The sequence below is a fragment of the Phascolarctos cinereus genome, unplaced genomic scaffold, assembly GCF_003287225.1.
Source record: "Phascolarctos cinereus isolate Bilbo 61053 unplaced genomic scaffold, phaCin_HiC Scaffold_4;HRSCAF=312, whole genome shotgun sequence".
In the NCBI taxonomy this organism is placed as follows: domain Eukaryota; kingdom Metazoa; phylum Chordata; class Mammalia; order Diprotodontia; family Phascolarctidae; genus Phascolarctos; species Phascolarctos cinereus.
The window spans coordinates 187,522,210-187,538,698 of record NW_027555847.1 but is presented as its reverse complement, the minus strand read 5'-3'; the positions used below and the strand labels follow the sequence as shown (position 1 = coordinate 187,538,698).

The window sequence follows — 16,489 nt, the reverse complement described above, 5'->3', positions numbered from 1 at the left end:
AGTATTGCATGAAATTGTTCTGTTAAATTGAAGGCTAATTCATACTGCTGATCAGTTATGGTTCTCCTTGAAAGAGGCAGTTATTTGTACTTTGAAATGTTATCAGGGCCTAAGCATCTTACACCTTTGACAGTGCATTCTTTCACAATTTTTACATCACTGAATGGCTTCTTTCTTTTCTCAAGTACATAAGCTACTTTATAAGTTGTTTCAGTAGCATTATTTCCCGGTCTTATTGCTGTTTGTTGCTTTTGCTTTTCATTTTTTAATTTCTGTAATACAACCTTTCACACCTCTCCCTATAATTGAAAATATGTGTGGTCCTTATGAGTGTTGTAATGCTGATGAGCATTGAATTTCTTTAACATTGATATTGCAGTATTACAAAATAAACAAATCATCCTGTCTTTAGCAGAAACAAGATAATAATGCAATTCCCAGTCATTAAAAAATCTCTTTTCTTCCTTCAGTATTCTCTTGGTCGTCTTTGACATGATAGGCTGTTAAGCAGGCAGAATTAAAAAATACTGTCGCACTGTGCAACTGTTCACAAATTTCACTTCAAGCAGAAACGCAGTGCACCACTGTCAAAAGCTGATAACAGAATAGCACACTCAACCCCCATAAACTCTCGCCAACCAGCCTCGTGCGGTAGTGGTGCCAGTCGGGCAGAGAAAGCTAGAACTAAATAATGAGCATAGCAGCTGTCAGTTTAGCCCTTATGGCTTACTAATGTTTTAATTGTGCCAATCAATCTGGTAGGATTACTTCATTGAAACTTATCTTATTCTTTATATTTTAAGTATGTTCATTTAAGGGATGGAGCCAAGATGGCTGAGTGAAAGCAGCAACTTGCTTGAGCTCTCCCCCAAACCCCTCCAAATACCTATAAAAAATGGCTCTAAACAAATTCTAAGGCAACAGAACCCACAGAAACACAGAGTGAAACAAATTTCCAGCCCAAGACAACCTGGATGATTGATCAGAAAGGTATATTGTGCTGGGCTGGGAGCACAGCGCGGCGTGGGCCTGCAGGCCATAGCAAACATAGAGCAGGCGTCAGAGGATTGAATCGTGGGCAGCTGTGGCAGTTTCCAGACTCCTCAATGCATGAATGCTAAAGACAACTTCGTAGGTCAGTGGGAAAAGTCTGTTTCTGCGGTGCTGAGAGAGGAAGGTGGGGTCTCAGATCCAGTTCCCCAAGAATGTGGCCCTGGGGTAGGCAGCTGCTTCCCGAGCTTCTGGCCCACAGACTGAGAGGGAATCAAGTGGCTGATCAGGGGGGATTGCAGGGATCTCTCTGCTGGTGCTGAGGCAGGAATCTCTTGCTTTGCTTGTGCTTGGATCTGGGTCACAGTTCTGGGTGGCAGTCCTGGGGCGTGGAGGAACGCTGGCGTGGTGGAGCTTGTACTGGCTGCGGACAGGAAACCTTCCTCACAGTTCCAGGATGAAAGGAGTGCTTGTGGTCACTAATAGACCACAGCACAGGCCAGGAAAGGAGTAAACACCTCGCTCCTTATCATACCACCTTGTAAGAACTGAAAATTTACAGGTCCCTACAAGTATCTCTGAAAACAGCTATATAAACCCCCAAATTTGGGACAGTACGTTCTCCACATTGGAAGCAGACTCTTACCTTAACAAAGAGTTTAAAACTCAAGTAATTGGCCAGGATCATGAGCAAGCAGCACAAAAAGAGTCAGACTATATTATCTTACTTTGGTGACAAAGAAGATCAAAACATACAACCAGAAGAAGAAAACAAACTCAGAGCTCCTACATCCAAAGCCTCCAAGAAAAATATGAATCAGTCCCAGGCCTTGGAAGAGCTCAAAAGGGATTTTGAGAAGCAAATAAGAGAAGTAGAGGAAAAACTGGGAAGAGAAATGAGAGTGATACAAGAAAATCACGAAAAACAAGTCAACAGCTTGCTAAAGGAGATTCAAAAAACTACTGAAGAAAATAACACCTTAAAAAATAGCCTTACCCAAATGGCAAAAGAGGTCCAAAAAGCCAATGAGGAGAAGAATGCTCTAAAAAGAAAAATTGGACAAATGGAAAAGGAAGTCCAAAAGATTACTGAAGAAAATACTTCCTTAAAAATTGGAATAGAGCAATTGAAAGCTAGTGACTTCATGAGAAATCAAGACACTATAAAACAAATCCAAAAGAATGAAAAAATAGAAGAGAATGTGAAATATCTCATTGGAAAAACAACTGACCTGGAAAATAGATCCAGGAGAGAGAATTTAAAATTTGTTGGACTGTCTGAAAGCCATGATCAAAAAAGAGCCTAGACATCATCTTTCAAGAAATTATCAAGGAAAACTGTCCTGATATATTAGAACCAGAGGGCAAAACAGAAATTGAAAGACTCCACTGATCTTCTCCTGAAAGAGATCCCCAAAGGAAAACTCCTAGGAATATTATAGCCAAATTCCAGAGTTCCCAGGTCAAGGAGAAAATATTACAAGCTGCCAGAAGGAAACAGTTCAATTAGTATGGAAACACAGTCAGGCTAACACAAGATTTAGCAGCTTCTACATTAAAGGACCACAGGGCATGGAATATAATATTTGGAGGGCAAAGGAGATAGGATTACAACCAAGAATCACCTACCCAGCAAAACTGAGTATAATCCTTCAGGGGAAAAAATGTCATTCAGTGAAAGAGGACTTTCAAGCATTCTGATGAAAAGACCAGAGCTGAATAGAAAATTTGACTTTCAAATACAAGACTCAAGTGGAACATGAAGAGGTAAACAGGAAAGAGAAATCATAAGAGACTTATTAAGGTTGAACTGTTTATATTCCTGCATGGAAAAATGATATTTATAACTCATGAGACCTTTGTCAGTATTAGGATAGTTGGAGGAAAAAAGTTATATGTATGTATGGAGAAAGAGAGAGAGAGAGAGAGAGAGAGAGAGAGAGAGAGAGAGAGAGAGAGAGAGGGCACAGGGTGAATTGAAATAAGGGGTTATATCTGGAGAATAAAATTAAGGCATGAGAGAAGATTATATTCAGAGAAGAAGAAAGGGAGAGGTAAATGGGTAAATTATCTCACAAAAAAAAACAGAGAAGAAAATGCTCATACAGTGGAGGGGAAATGGGGGAAGGTGAGAGGGAATGAGTGAATCTTATTCTCATAGGATTTGGCTTGTGTGGAGGGAATGACATACACATTCAATTGGGTAAGGAAATCTGTCTTACCCTATGGGAAAATAGGGGCAGAAGAGGAGAAGAGAGCAGGGGGATGATAGAGAAGAGGGCAGATTGGGAAAGTGGGTAATCAGAAGCAAATACTTCTGAGGAGGGACAGGGTCAAAAGAAAGAATAGAACAAATGGGAGGGCAGGATAGGATTAAGAGAAATAGAGTTAGTTTTTCACAACATGTCTACTATGGAAGTGTTTTGCATAACTGCTCATGTATAGCCTGTATTGAGTTGCTTGCCTTTTCAGTGAGGGTGGGTGGGGAGGGAGAAAGGGAGAAGATTTGAAACCTAAAGTTTTAAAAACATATGTTGAAAAAAACTGTTTTCACATGCTACTGGGAAATAAGAAATACAGGAAATGAGGTACAGAAGTCTGTCCTGCCCTACAGGAAAATAGAAGGGGAAGGGGATAGGAGAAGGGGGGAAGAGATAGAAGAGAGGACAGACTAGGGGAAGGGATTCAGAATGCATGCCATCTTGGGGTGGAGGGAGGAGTGAGATGGGGTGAAAATTTGGAACTCAAAATCTTGTGGAAGTAAATATTGAAAACTGAAAATAAATAAATTTATATTAAAAAAAGTATGTTCATTTAAAAAATAAAATAAAAATATAAAAGACAAAAATGTATTAATAAAAATGCAAGCATTTGTTCTATAAGATTTGGATTCAGTTCGGAAGGCCACACTTAAGGACCTAGAAGGCCACATGGAACTTAAGGCTGGAGGTTTCCCTTGCCTGGTCTATTTTATCTTGGAACTTTTAAAGCTCATATAATTGTTATATATTTTTGGAATATTCTAATCTAATGGTAGGGGCAAATATCAAGTTGTATGTGAACATTTTAGCCTAGATATGGTTACAATAACCCTCATCTTTTAGTGAATCTCAGGTCAGTCAGTCACCTAGCATTTATTAAGCACTTAACTATGTGGCAATCACTATGCTCAAGTAGTAGGGATACAAAGAAAGGCAGAAGGCGTTCTCTCCTGTCTATGAGCTTGTAGTCAAATGGTCAACTCTAGTGACTCAGAATCTATTCTCTTTTCTACTCCTTAGCTTAGCCTCAGAATACAAGAGTTGTTTCAGGTTAAGAAGAGGTTGGGACCAGGAAGTCAGGGTGTGAATATGTACACAACTATTTCCAAACCAAATATGAATGACTTTTATATTATGCATTATTTAGTGCTGGTATATACTAAGTGTTTGATAAGTGCTTGTTGCCTTTGCCCCACAGGAATTGAAATTTAACTCTTCATATAATCAGAAAGAGTTTTGATCTGTCATACTTTCAAAAGACTGTTCTTACCTTCTTTCTCCTCAAGCCTCCTATGGCATACCTCTCACTCCATCTTCTCAGCTGAGGACCTTGACTTTCCTGAAAACAGTGAATACATTCAACAAAATCTTTTCTTTCTCACTTCTTTATCTTATGTCCTTCAAATATCTTCTCCAACTAGTCTTTTTATTCAGTTAGGTGTCATATGACCTTTCTTGCTAAGACCAACCCCTCCAGACAAATTATTGATATCATCCCATCCCTTTTTCACCAACAGATTGCCCCCACTTTTATCTTCCCTCCACTTATACCCCCCACCCCGTCTTCAGTTTACTCTTATCTATTGTTTCACTGTTGCCTATAAAAATATCCATATCTCCCATCCTTAAAAAATCCTTACTTGGTCCTGCCATCCCCATCAACTTTCTTCTATATATCTCTCTTCTTCTTTGTTCTTTTCTCCTTGAGAAAGTTATCTATACTCGGGACCCCCCATTTCTCTCATAAATTGTCTAGAGTCTGGCTACCCACTTCATCACAAATATGATGTGATATATAATACCATAATGTAATATAATACATTTTGATATAATATATACCTTATGTGTCTTAAGTATTGTTACTAATTATCTATGGTACTTTTAAGCATAGTGTATTTCTCTCTTTTACTCAGGTCTATTATTAGTGTGGGCAGCTATCTGGCACAGTGGGTAGATAGAGTGCTGGGCATGGAGTAAAGAAGACTCATTTTCCTGGGTTTAAATCTGGCCTCAGATACTTACTAGCTGTGTAACCCTGGCCAAGAACACTTAACCCTGTTTGCTTTAGTTTCTTCATCTATAAAATGAACTGGAGAAACAAATGGCAAATTACTCCAATATCCAGTGGCCTAAAACACAGACTCTCTAGTAATCCCATCTCAGATTTTTGAGTTGGAAGGATCCTTAGATATCATCTAGTCTAACACTTTCATTTTACAGGTGAGGAAAATGAAGCTCACAGAGTTTAAATGACTTTTCTAAGATCACACAGGCAGTAGCAAAGCTGGGATTTGAAATTCTGTTCATAGAGTTCCTGTATTTGTCTTGGCAGGTAGACTTCTAAGTATTTTATATTGTGTATGTTTATTTTAGATGGAATTTTTCTTCCTATCTCCTGCTGCTGCGCTTTGTTGATAATATATAGAAATGCTTATTTTTTTATATCCTGCAACTGTGCTAAAGTTGATTCTCTAGGATTCTTTAAGTATATCATCATATCGTCTGCAAAAAGTGATAGTTTTGTTTCCTTATTGCCCATTCTAATTCCTTCAATTTCTTTTTTTCCTCTTATTGCTATAGCTAGCATTTCTAGTACAATATTGAATCATAGTGGTGGTAATAGGCATCATTGCTTCACCCCTGATTGTACTGGTAAAGTTTCTAGCTTATCCCCTTTACAGATAGTGCTTGCTGATGGTTAAGATAGATACCACTTATCATTTTAAGGAAAGCGCCATTTATTCCTATGCTCTCTAGTGTTTTAAATAGGAATTGTTGCTATATTTTGTCAAAAGTTTTTTTTCTGCATATAGTGATACAATCATGTGTTGTTTTTTTTGTTGTTGTTGTTGGTTTTGTTATTGATATAGTCAGTTATGCTGATACTTTTCCTAATGTTGAACCATCCTTGCAATTCTGATATAAATCCCACCAATCATATTGTATGATCCTGATAATATATTGCTGTAATCTCCTTGCTAGTATTTTATTTAAAATTTTTTCATCAACATTCATTAGGGAAATTGGTCTATAATTTTTTTTAATCTCTGTTTTGGATCTTCCTGGTTTAGGTATCCTACCAAATTCTTTTTATGAGACAAATACAGTGTTGATACCAGGATAGGTACTGATGTAGCAAGTGGGTTTTCCAATATTCATATATCTTTGATGTCTTCTCTTTCTGTTAATTTGAACAAGGAAAAGATCACAATTTGTTAAAATACATCTTGGGATTAATATTCCAAAACAGTGGTTACTAGTTTTCCTGGAACACTTCTCTCAGATGTTCACCTGGAGTAAATAAAGGGACCTCCTCTTTGTGATCAATACCCTAATCTTTCTTAAAGGGTGGGTCATATTTTGGGTGGGTCACCTTAAGGAGAAAGGCATCAATCCTTTCACTGAAAGATGTAGAGAAGACTGCCTTTAGATAATAGGCCATGCACTTCTGGGAGTGGATATGTATGGTTTTAGCCAGAAAAGAAGTGCCCTTTGGTTTAACTTTTCATTACTACTGTTAAATCTATTTCCCTAAGATAACCCATCTTCCAACAGGGAATTCTGAAAAGAGATTTTAGGCCAGAGAAATATTATTTCTTAATATTTTCAAGGATGTTTTAAAATATGTTTCTCCCATGTACCTATGGTTATATTAATATTTATATATGGTGTAAAATCTATATATATAGTTCTTGACATCTCTTGCACTCTTCTACTACTCTAATAACATCACTGAAAATGTAGAAGAAAGTAGTACTATTGAAAAAACCTTACTCAGCATTTTAGACTCAATCCTGCCATAAACAGTTTTATTAATTAAATTGTATTTTCAGGAGAGAGAATGTGACTCTTTGATGTTTTCCAACGATACTTCTTTCTACCTGGTCAAAGATGAAGTTGAATTACTTTCATTAACTGAAGTAATCAAAAATAACTTCCTCCTTTTTAATCTGATCATTACTCTATTCAGTTTAGTGAAAGAATTTCCTTTTCTCCTCTCCCTTCTTTATCTGGCCATAGCCCTAACTCCAGTCCCCATTCTCTGTAAGAAAAGTTCCTTCTTGAAATAGCAGTGTTGATATTCCTTTCCTTCCTTCCTTCCCTCCTTCCTAATATTATTTTGTAACTTATGACTTAATAGGCAATAAGATGTTGTATATGTGTGCCTGTGCCATCGCACAATGCATCTCTGGAGGTTCCAAGGTACTGAGGACCATTTTGTATGCATTTTTCTTTGTTTTCTAGGTTGCCGTGACCAAAGAATTCTTGACCTAATGGTATACCACCTACTGGTGATAATTCTCTTCATGCTTAGGTAGTCTGGTCCTCAGAAAACAGATACAATCTGTTACTGGGATAATTTGGAAATCTTTTCAGTATTATGGAATCTTCCAGAGCTTACACATTGTTTACATAGCTTTAATAACAATATTTGAGTGGTATTTTTATAAGAAAACGTTTTAACCGTTTATATTTTTTGTCTGTTTGAAAATAGATGTTCATTTGGAATTGGAAGAACGTCTAGCAAAGTTTATGGAGACTGAGGAAGCTATTATTTACTCATATGGATTTGCCACAATTGCCAGTGCTATTCCAGCTTATTCAAAAAGGGGGGATATTATATTTGTGTAAGTAATCTTCATCTGATGTTTGGAGGAAAATTTCTTTGCAAAAAAATTGAGTCTCTTGGAATTTCATTATAGAAGAACTTTCTTTTGATACAGATGATTTCTTCATTAAAGAAACTTATTATTCCTTTCAAGTGTCATTTAACAAAAAAGATTTGGAAGTATTACATTAGCAATATGTTTTAAAACATTTAAAAATGTTCAATTTTCTGCCATCACCATCTTCATTTTTTATATCAGCATTTAGTATATATGTAGAGAAAGAGATATATTGATAACACTTACTGCTTTAAATTGTGTTTATGATTTACACTTCTATCTCAGGCCTTTTGTTGCCATTGTGATAAGAGAGATTGTGATAGGAAAAAAACTGGCTCACTGCTCTTGTTGCCACAATAATAAGAAAAGGATACTACCTCTATCACATTTAATTCAGAGGCAAGATTAGGGAACAGAAGCACAGCTTTCCATTCTGGCCAGCTGTCTGGGGTCCTTATCTTCCCTCTTCTGATGTACTTACCTTTATCTTTCCCTCTTGCTTTCTGTGAAATTCCATTTTTCTGTGCTGCTTGCATATTCACATTCTATATAAGGTTGCTGAAGCTAATACTGTGGGTTCTCTGATTTTTCATACAGATGAGCCTGCACTCTGAGCATAAATAAAATGTACAGCTAACCACCTCTGCATGTTGATTTGGTGATTTGCAGCAGTAATTAAACAGTGGATCTTTTGGATAATTTTTATAACACCTTCCCAAGAAACTAAAATGTATTTGTCATTCTAGGTGGTTTTTCCTTTTTAGTAAGCCTGGGGTAGGTGGGGGGGCATGGCAGAAGGGACCAACTAGGTGGTGCAGTGGATAGAGCATCAGCCCTGGAGAACCTCAGTTCAAATCCAGCCTCAGACACATAATACTAGCTGTGTGACCCTGGGCAAGTCACTTAACCCCATTGCCTAGCCAAAAAAAAAAAATACCAGGAAGCAATGTTTTAGAACCAGTTGCTCGTCCAATTGTTCACTCACATTTTATCAATGAAAGTCTAAGCATTAGTGTTTGACATTTCTGATTCCTATATTTTAGTGGCAATTAACTTGGCTTGTTACTGAAAGCTATAGTTCTTTTTAAAATTCAAAACCTTAAAATTCAAAAACTTAACTATCAGTCTCAGTATCTGTCAGATTGTATGCTTTGTCCATTTAAAAACTATATTTGTGCTTCTCCATTTTTTTATATGGGCCAAAAATCTGTCCAAATTACAAATCTTTCATAAAAGTGAAGTAAATATTTTTTATCTTTTAATTTTATTTTGAAGAGTATCTTTACAGTAACAGAATATTACTTTCCTTGATAGATCATTTATTTTTTCTGGATACCTCATTTCCACTTTGGGCTTCATTATAGCTTGATATATGATACATTGCATTCTTTAGGAATTACCATAATATTTTCTCTTAATTGCATTGATATATTGTTTTTACATGGGAAAGAAATCATATGAACATGCAGGATGTCCCCAAAAGTCTTAGTGTTATTTTAAGCTTTTAAACATTTAATTTGCAAGTCATTTAAGTTAGCTAAAGTGGCTTTGCATATTTAAAAAAATCTATAACTCATTTTTATTTTCTGAGAATCTGGCAATCTAAAGGATGGTCTCTATTATTCTTAGAGATAGAGCTGCCTGCTTTGCTATTCAGAAGGGATTACAAGCATCTCGTAGTGACATTAAGGTATTTGAGCATAATGACATAGCTCACCTGGAGTACCTACTGAAAGAACAAGAGATTGAAGACCAAAAGGTATGATTCTTTTGAAGGAAAAAAAATTTTTTTTTATCACTTTCTAAGAAGCAAAAGTATTTGTTGGATGGCAACTTGTCAAGAAAACTTGGTCTTTTTCTTCATTTACATACTAACGACATTTTTCACTTAATACAGCTTTTTAAATATTGACACACCAGTTGGATTTTTAAATGCCATTCTGCTGTTATAATTACATTGGGAATGAATTGGAAAGCTAATTCAGAAAAATTTTATATTAAATTTTTTTAAAATGAAACAGATCAAAGGAAAAGTATAGCCAGGTGTGTTTGTCTTTTTCTCTCTTTCTCTCTCTCTCTTTTTTTTTTTTTGGTGCACTAGGAAAACAGTATATTATCCTATGTTTTACAAGAAGTGTGGTTTGGTATACAAAAGTGCATTATAAATATGGGAATTCAAAAGAGGCTTTTATAGGCTTGATATTCTTATATTAAAAAAGCATTTGAAAAAATAGCATTACTAATAAGCATCCATGACTTATGGTCATGGCAGAAGGTCTGTTCTGCCTCTAGTCCCTGGAGCCTCCAGTTCACCTCAATTAGAGGCCCATGGAAACTATATAGGGTGGGTTTATTAGGCTTTTGTGGACTGGCTGGTGTACCTAAACATTTTGAAGTGAGAAAATATCTACCAGGCACCATGTAGGTTGGACATAAAAGTTCATGTGGTAAGTTGGAGACTACCATATTGATAAATAAAAATAAAACAAATGATTAAAACATCTTTGAGAACCCATCAATTTTCATCTGTCTTTCACCCTAATTTACAATACTCACTTAGAGGTACACCTCTCTACTTACTAAATTTGTTGTAAATTAAAGGTATTAAATTAGTGCCCTAAGAAGCACAGACACCCATCAGACTTTTGACTGATTGAAATACATGGCGTCTGTACAGGGCCACATCAGAGAGGTTAAAATTCCTTGATTTTTTAAAAAATACTTTCTACTTCTTAGCTTTCTTATTTTGATATGTACTATTAATGATATTACAGCTAGTTTTCCTGCCAAGCGTAGTTTTGCTGCATATGTTTTATTTTTAAAAAAATTTTTTTTATTAAATTTTAACTCTGAATCCTAAGTAAAAGCTGCATTATTTTTGGAGGAGACAATCTTTTCAGCTTGATCTCCTTTGAAAGTAGATTGAAGTTTATCCAGGTTTTAAACCTACCTTGGACTAAATGTGTTTTCCTCTAAAACATTAATTCTCAAACGTGGTTTTTAGTTGTTGTTTTTTGTTTTTGTTTTTCCTTTTAATTCATTCCTATCTCTTAGAGGCAACTAGATGGCTTACTGGATAGAGCACTGGTCCTGGAGTCAGGAAGACCCGAGGTCAAACTTGACTTCAGACCCTTATTAGCTGTGTAACCCTGGGCAAGTCAGTTAACCTCTGCAATCCACTGGAGAAGGAAATGACAAACCACTCCAGTATGCTTGCCAGGAAAACCCCATGGACAGTATGGTCCATTGAGTCGTGAAGAGTCAGACATGACTGAACAATAACATCTCCTGTAGTATCCCATTAGGAAAACCTCATCTCCTTATAGTTTTTAATGCCCGTATTACTACAGCCACACAAACAAGTGTTCAGTGATCCTTATCTCTAGTTTCTTCAATATTACACTAAATCTAAGTGGAAAATAGGAAAGAATGGCATCCTTTGTTGCTATTAGCCTGTGTTTGCTATTTCTCCCTTTACTGTGGCTGGCTGTGTGAAGCTCTGTAACTCTAGTCTGTGGAATATCTCTCTGTTCTCTCCCTAAATATCCACTGTGGCAGATCCTATTTCATATTGATTGTCAGGAGATTTTAAGGAAGGTAGATTAGGCTCATTTGGCTGGTTCCATAAGGCATTTCTACTTCATTTTTGTTGTTGTTGTTGTTGTTGGGTTTTTTTTTTTAGGCAATTGGGATTAAGTGACTTGCCCAGGGTCACACAGCTAGTAAGTGTCAGGTGTTTGGTCTGAGGCCAGATTTGAACTCAGGTCCTCCTGACTTCAGAGCCAGTGCTCTATCCACTGTGCCACCTAGCTGCCCCTCTGCTTAGTTTTTTCTTTGAGAAGCAGAAACCTGTAGTTATGGTGGTTTGGTGGGGTTTTTTTGTTTGTTTTGTTTTTGCCAGGGGTGTTATACTTCTTAATGTTATACTTCAATGGGGATTGCTTAGCTGAATTTGTAACCTTCAGACATTATTGTTAAGAAATATTATTCTGAAAGACAGAGGATAACAGGTTCTCCTTTGAACTTTGAATATTTAAATACTAGGGAGTACTTAGCATTTTCTTTTCCTTTTGTTTGACATGTTTAAATGAACTAATTTTTTTCTTTTTTGAAGAATCCTCGTAAGGCACGTGTAACTCGGAGGTTTATTGTAGTAGAAGGATTGTATATGAATACCGGTTCTATTTGTCCACTTCCAGAATTGGTAAGCAGCTCCCTTTGTTTTCTGTTATGTCAGACTGTTAGTTTGTCATCTTAGGACTATTTGTCACATTCCCCAAGCTTATATATATCATTGTGTATCTTATAAACATATTTTGATTTTCCTGGCTGTGTGGATAAAATTTAAATATGAACAAGGGTTTGTAAGGATTAAAAAGTTTAACTTAAAGCAAATGAAAAGCAATGTAACAGGCTAGTTGAAGGAATCATCTGCAACTATTGATTATTAGTTGATTCTATGCAGATCTTTCCTTGAGATAATGATAGAGATCTTGAAATAAATATGTGTAGTATTTAAAAAGTAATAATCATAATGTTATTCAGGTAGAAATCAGTTACACTAATGCAATCTAATTGTATTTTTCCTCATATTTTTGTGTTAAACAATGAAATTGGTCTGTGATGTTTTCAAAACTCATCAAAAAGGCTAAGTGTCAGAGTTCATAGAACTTTTATAGTATCTAAAATAATATTTTTCTTTTAAGTTGGTGCCCTTATTTTTCAAAATGTTTTAGATATATTGCCAAAAATAAATTAATTTTAATGTGTGATTCATTCACAATATTTTTAGGTCAAGTTGAAATATAAGTACAAAGCAAGAATTTTTTTGGAGGAAAGCCTTTCATTTGGAGTTCTAGGAGAACATGGCCGAGGAGTCACTGAACATTTTGGGATAAATGTAAGTTGTAAGTTGGGGGATAAAATTTCTCTTTTATAGGGAGACATTTACTCTAAGTAACCTTTAAGAGATTTTTTTTAAATGCAAGGCTTTGTTTATTGTGGCATTGCTATAAAACAAATAGTTATTATGACCTTTAAGCCATCTGCGGTACTTCCTCACTGCAGAGTCTGAAGACGACATTAAAATGTCTTATCTCAGTAGCAGAATAAGTTGTGATTTGTCTTTCTTAATCCCATTTCACATAGGAGGAAACTGAGACTGAAAAGTGACTTGCCCAAAGTCATACCCTAGTAATAATAACACACCTAGCACTTATATATAGCACTTAAAGTTTTGCAAAGTGCTTTATATATGTTACCTCATTAGATAAACAATCCTATGAAGTAGGAACTATTATTATCTCCATTTTACAAATGAGGAAACTTAGTTTCACTTGACTAATAAATGTCTGAATAGGATTAAAATTTATGTCTTCTTAACTAGGAAGTCAACACTGTCAACTCACTGTACCATCTAGTTAGTTCTTTAATTAAAAAAAAAGTATGCATGAACCTAAGAACTAGAGATTTTATGTTTTTATTTTTCATGATGAAAATGAAAGAATTCTTTTCCATGCTAATGGAAGCTGGTGAAAGCACGTTTGACTTGTATAGGAAACTGGGTATTGTCTCCTTCCCTAGATGCTTCTTGGCACAGTTAGAGTTAAGTGTCCTGGGTCCCTGTCCCTTATTCTTTATTGGACAGTTTAGAGAACATCCTGATTTTAGCAGTCTAGACTTACTACTTTGCCTTATCAGTAACTGGACAGTTTTCTACTAGTGCCATGTCAGCTTTCTGTCTAAAAGCTCTGTATAAGTTTGAGTCTTGAGTGGATCGTGGCCTTGGATCAGCATGCTCATCACGCACTTTAGGAACTGGGGTAGGAGGGGCTACCCACCTATTTTTTTCTCTGTGGGCATCTAGTCTTCTCCTATGGTTTCCATTCTTCCTTGTGTGGCAGTGTCACTTTTTCAGAACAGCTCCCAACCAAGATGACACTCTTCAGTAGTTTAAATGTTAGCATTATCGACAAAAGAGTCAAGTAAAACATCTCTTAAGTGCCCTTTGTATCATGCTCAAGTCAAATCAACAAGCTTTTATTAAGGCTTACTATATGTACCAGGCTCTAAAGGCAGTAGACACAAAGAAAGAAAAAAATAGTCCCTGCCCTCAAGGGAATTTGCATTCTAATTAGGAAAACAACATATAAAAACTCTATGTTTATATTATATAAAAATTTCATATTATGTTATATATCATACCATATTACAGGATGAATTAAAAATGATCTCAGAGAGAAGCCACTAAAATTAAGGAGGACTAGAAAAGACTTGTTTTAGAATGTTGGATTTTAGGTGAGACCCGAAGGAAGTCAGAGAAACCAGGACAAGAACATTCCAGGCATATGGAGCAGCCAGTGAAAATGCATGGAGATGTGAGATATGATGTATTTTGTACAGGGAACAGCAAGGAGGGTAGTGTCACTGGGTCACAGTAAGTGGAAGGGAGAAAGGTTTAAGAAGATTGGAAAGGTAGGAAAGGACTGTGTTTTGAAGGACTTAAACAAGCCAATCAGAGAATTGTATATTTGATCTGGGGGATAATATGTATCAAATTATAATTGGCAATTATAAGAAAAATTAAAAAAAACTGAAAGACCGTATAAAATCTTGCAAAATTTTTTAAAAGTTGCACTAGAAAATCAAGTGATAGTTAGAATGCATTAAAACAAATAAGAAAATGACCAATACAAAAGCTGTATTAGGAAATCTCATAAAATCATCAGAAGCAAGCAATAGCAGACTTAGCAAAATAGAAATGAACTTATGCAAAGAATTTCAGAACAGCTGGAAATAGAGGTTCAGCAAAATCTATGAGTCATAAACTACTGGAATTTAATGAGCTGAGGGGTAATGTAGTCAGATTTGCCCTTTAAAAAGATTGCTTTGATACCCAATTGGAGGATGGATTGGTAAAAAACTTGAGGCAGGGAGAACAACCAACAGGTTATTGCAGTATTCCAGGCTGTGAGGTGATGCAGGCCTCCACTGATGGTGGCAGCACTTTTTTAATATGGCTAGAAGGGACAGTATCTAACACTTAAAACAGAAGTCTTGTAATCACTTTTGAAATATGAAAATAAAATCAGCATAGCTAGAGAACAGTGAATATATATAGTAATTACTAAAGGATTATATGATATTCACTAAGGCTACAGAAGTAATGGAAATGAAAATTCAAGTTAAAATAGAAGTCATATTCAAATTAACAGTCATTTATTAAGCACCTAAAATATGCCAGGCACTTGCTAGATGCTGAGGGTGCAGGTAAAAAACAAAGCCCCTCTCTTCAAGGAGCTTACATGAATCTTTTTTGAAAATTAACATCTCCTAAATAAATTAGATACTTTAACGAATACTATTCCAAGGGAGCTTTCAAGATAAATAACAGAAAAGTTGAATATTTGAGACATAATGAACAAACTGTTGACTTTTATGGATAATGTAGCAGAAGAAATTAAATCACCTACAATCCAGGGCAGCTAGATGGCTCAGTGGATAGAGCACTGGGCCAGGAGTCAAGAAGATCTGAGTTTGAATCTGACCTCAGACACTTACTAACTGTGTTACTGTAAGCAAGTCATTTAACCTCTTGTTTGCCTTAATCCACTGGGGAAGGAAATGATGAACCACTCCAGTATCCTTGCCAGAAAAACTCCGTGAACGATGTGATCAGATGTGACTAAATGATTGAACCACCACCACAACAATATAAAAATATATTGCTGGAATGAGAACAGATCATGTAGAGGAAAACAGTAATGGTTTGTTCCAGCATTCTGGTTTCCATGGTAACTCCCAGGTCATCTCCTCTATTCTTTTTCTGTCTTGACTACTTGGTGAACCAATTCAACTTTACATGATTCTTTTCTCTTGTGTCTCTACTCTTCTTATCATATTGCATATTATGCCCAGCCAAGCCTCAGCTTTGAATCTTCTCCACCATTGGACATCTTCACTCCTCCACATGTGCTACTGAGCAAGATGGAGAAAATTGTACATCTGTTCTGACTGAATCCACTACAGATTTATGTTACACAACTTCAACTGGGCCCTCACTGTAGCTAGAGCAATCTTACTATATCTCCCTTATCAACTCACTATCTCATTCTACATAGCAGCTCTTCCAAACCTTTCCATCCCTCTTCAAACCTTCCAGGACCCTTTTTCACCTGAGAACCTTGCTGCAAACACTTTTTAAAATTTTTATTTCCAGTTCTGAATTCTCTCCCTCCCTCCAACTCCTCTACCCATTTAGATGCAAGATGTGCAGTACCCATTATACATATGAAGCTGTGCCATGGAAGAATGGCAAGGAAAATGTTAAAAGAAACTATGCTTTAATTTGCCCTCTGAGTTGATCGGTTTTCTCTGTGGAGGTAGATAACATTTTCAATCATGAGTCCCTTGGAATTGTCCTGGATCATTTTGTTGATCTGTTACTATGTACAGTGTTCTCCTAGTTCTGTTCATTTCACTTTGCATAAGTTCATATGAGTCTTCCCACGTTTTTCTGAAACCATCCACTTCCATCATTTCTCACAACACAATAACATTCCATCACAATCA

At 36.1% G+C, this 16,489-nt stretch overlaps 1 protein-coding gene across 3 annotated transcripts in view; it reads left to right on the top strand.

Moving 5' to 3' along the window:
- SPTLC1 (serine palmitoyltransferase long chain base subunit 1) overlaps positions 1-16,489 on the top strand; it is a 91,850-nt gene that overhangs the window by 30,954 nt on the left and 44,407 nt on the right. For all 3 annotated transcript variants that reach the window (XM_020976689.2, XM_078152833.1, XM_078152834.1), the window contains 4 exons: positions 7,747-7,879; positions 9,548-9,677; positions 12,033-12,122; positions 12,711-12,818. In XM_020976689.2, coding sequence (XP_020832348.1) covers positions 7,747-7,879; positions 9,548-9,677; positions 12,033-12,122; positions 12,711-12,818 — 461 coding nt within the window. The remainder of the gene's footprint in view (positions 1-7,746; positions 7,880-9,547; positions 9,678-12,032; positions 12,123-12,710; positions 12,819-16,489) is intronic.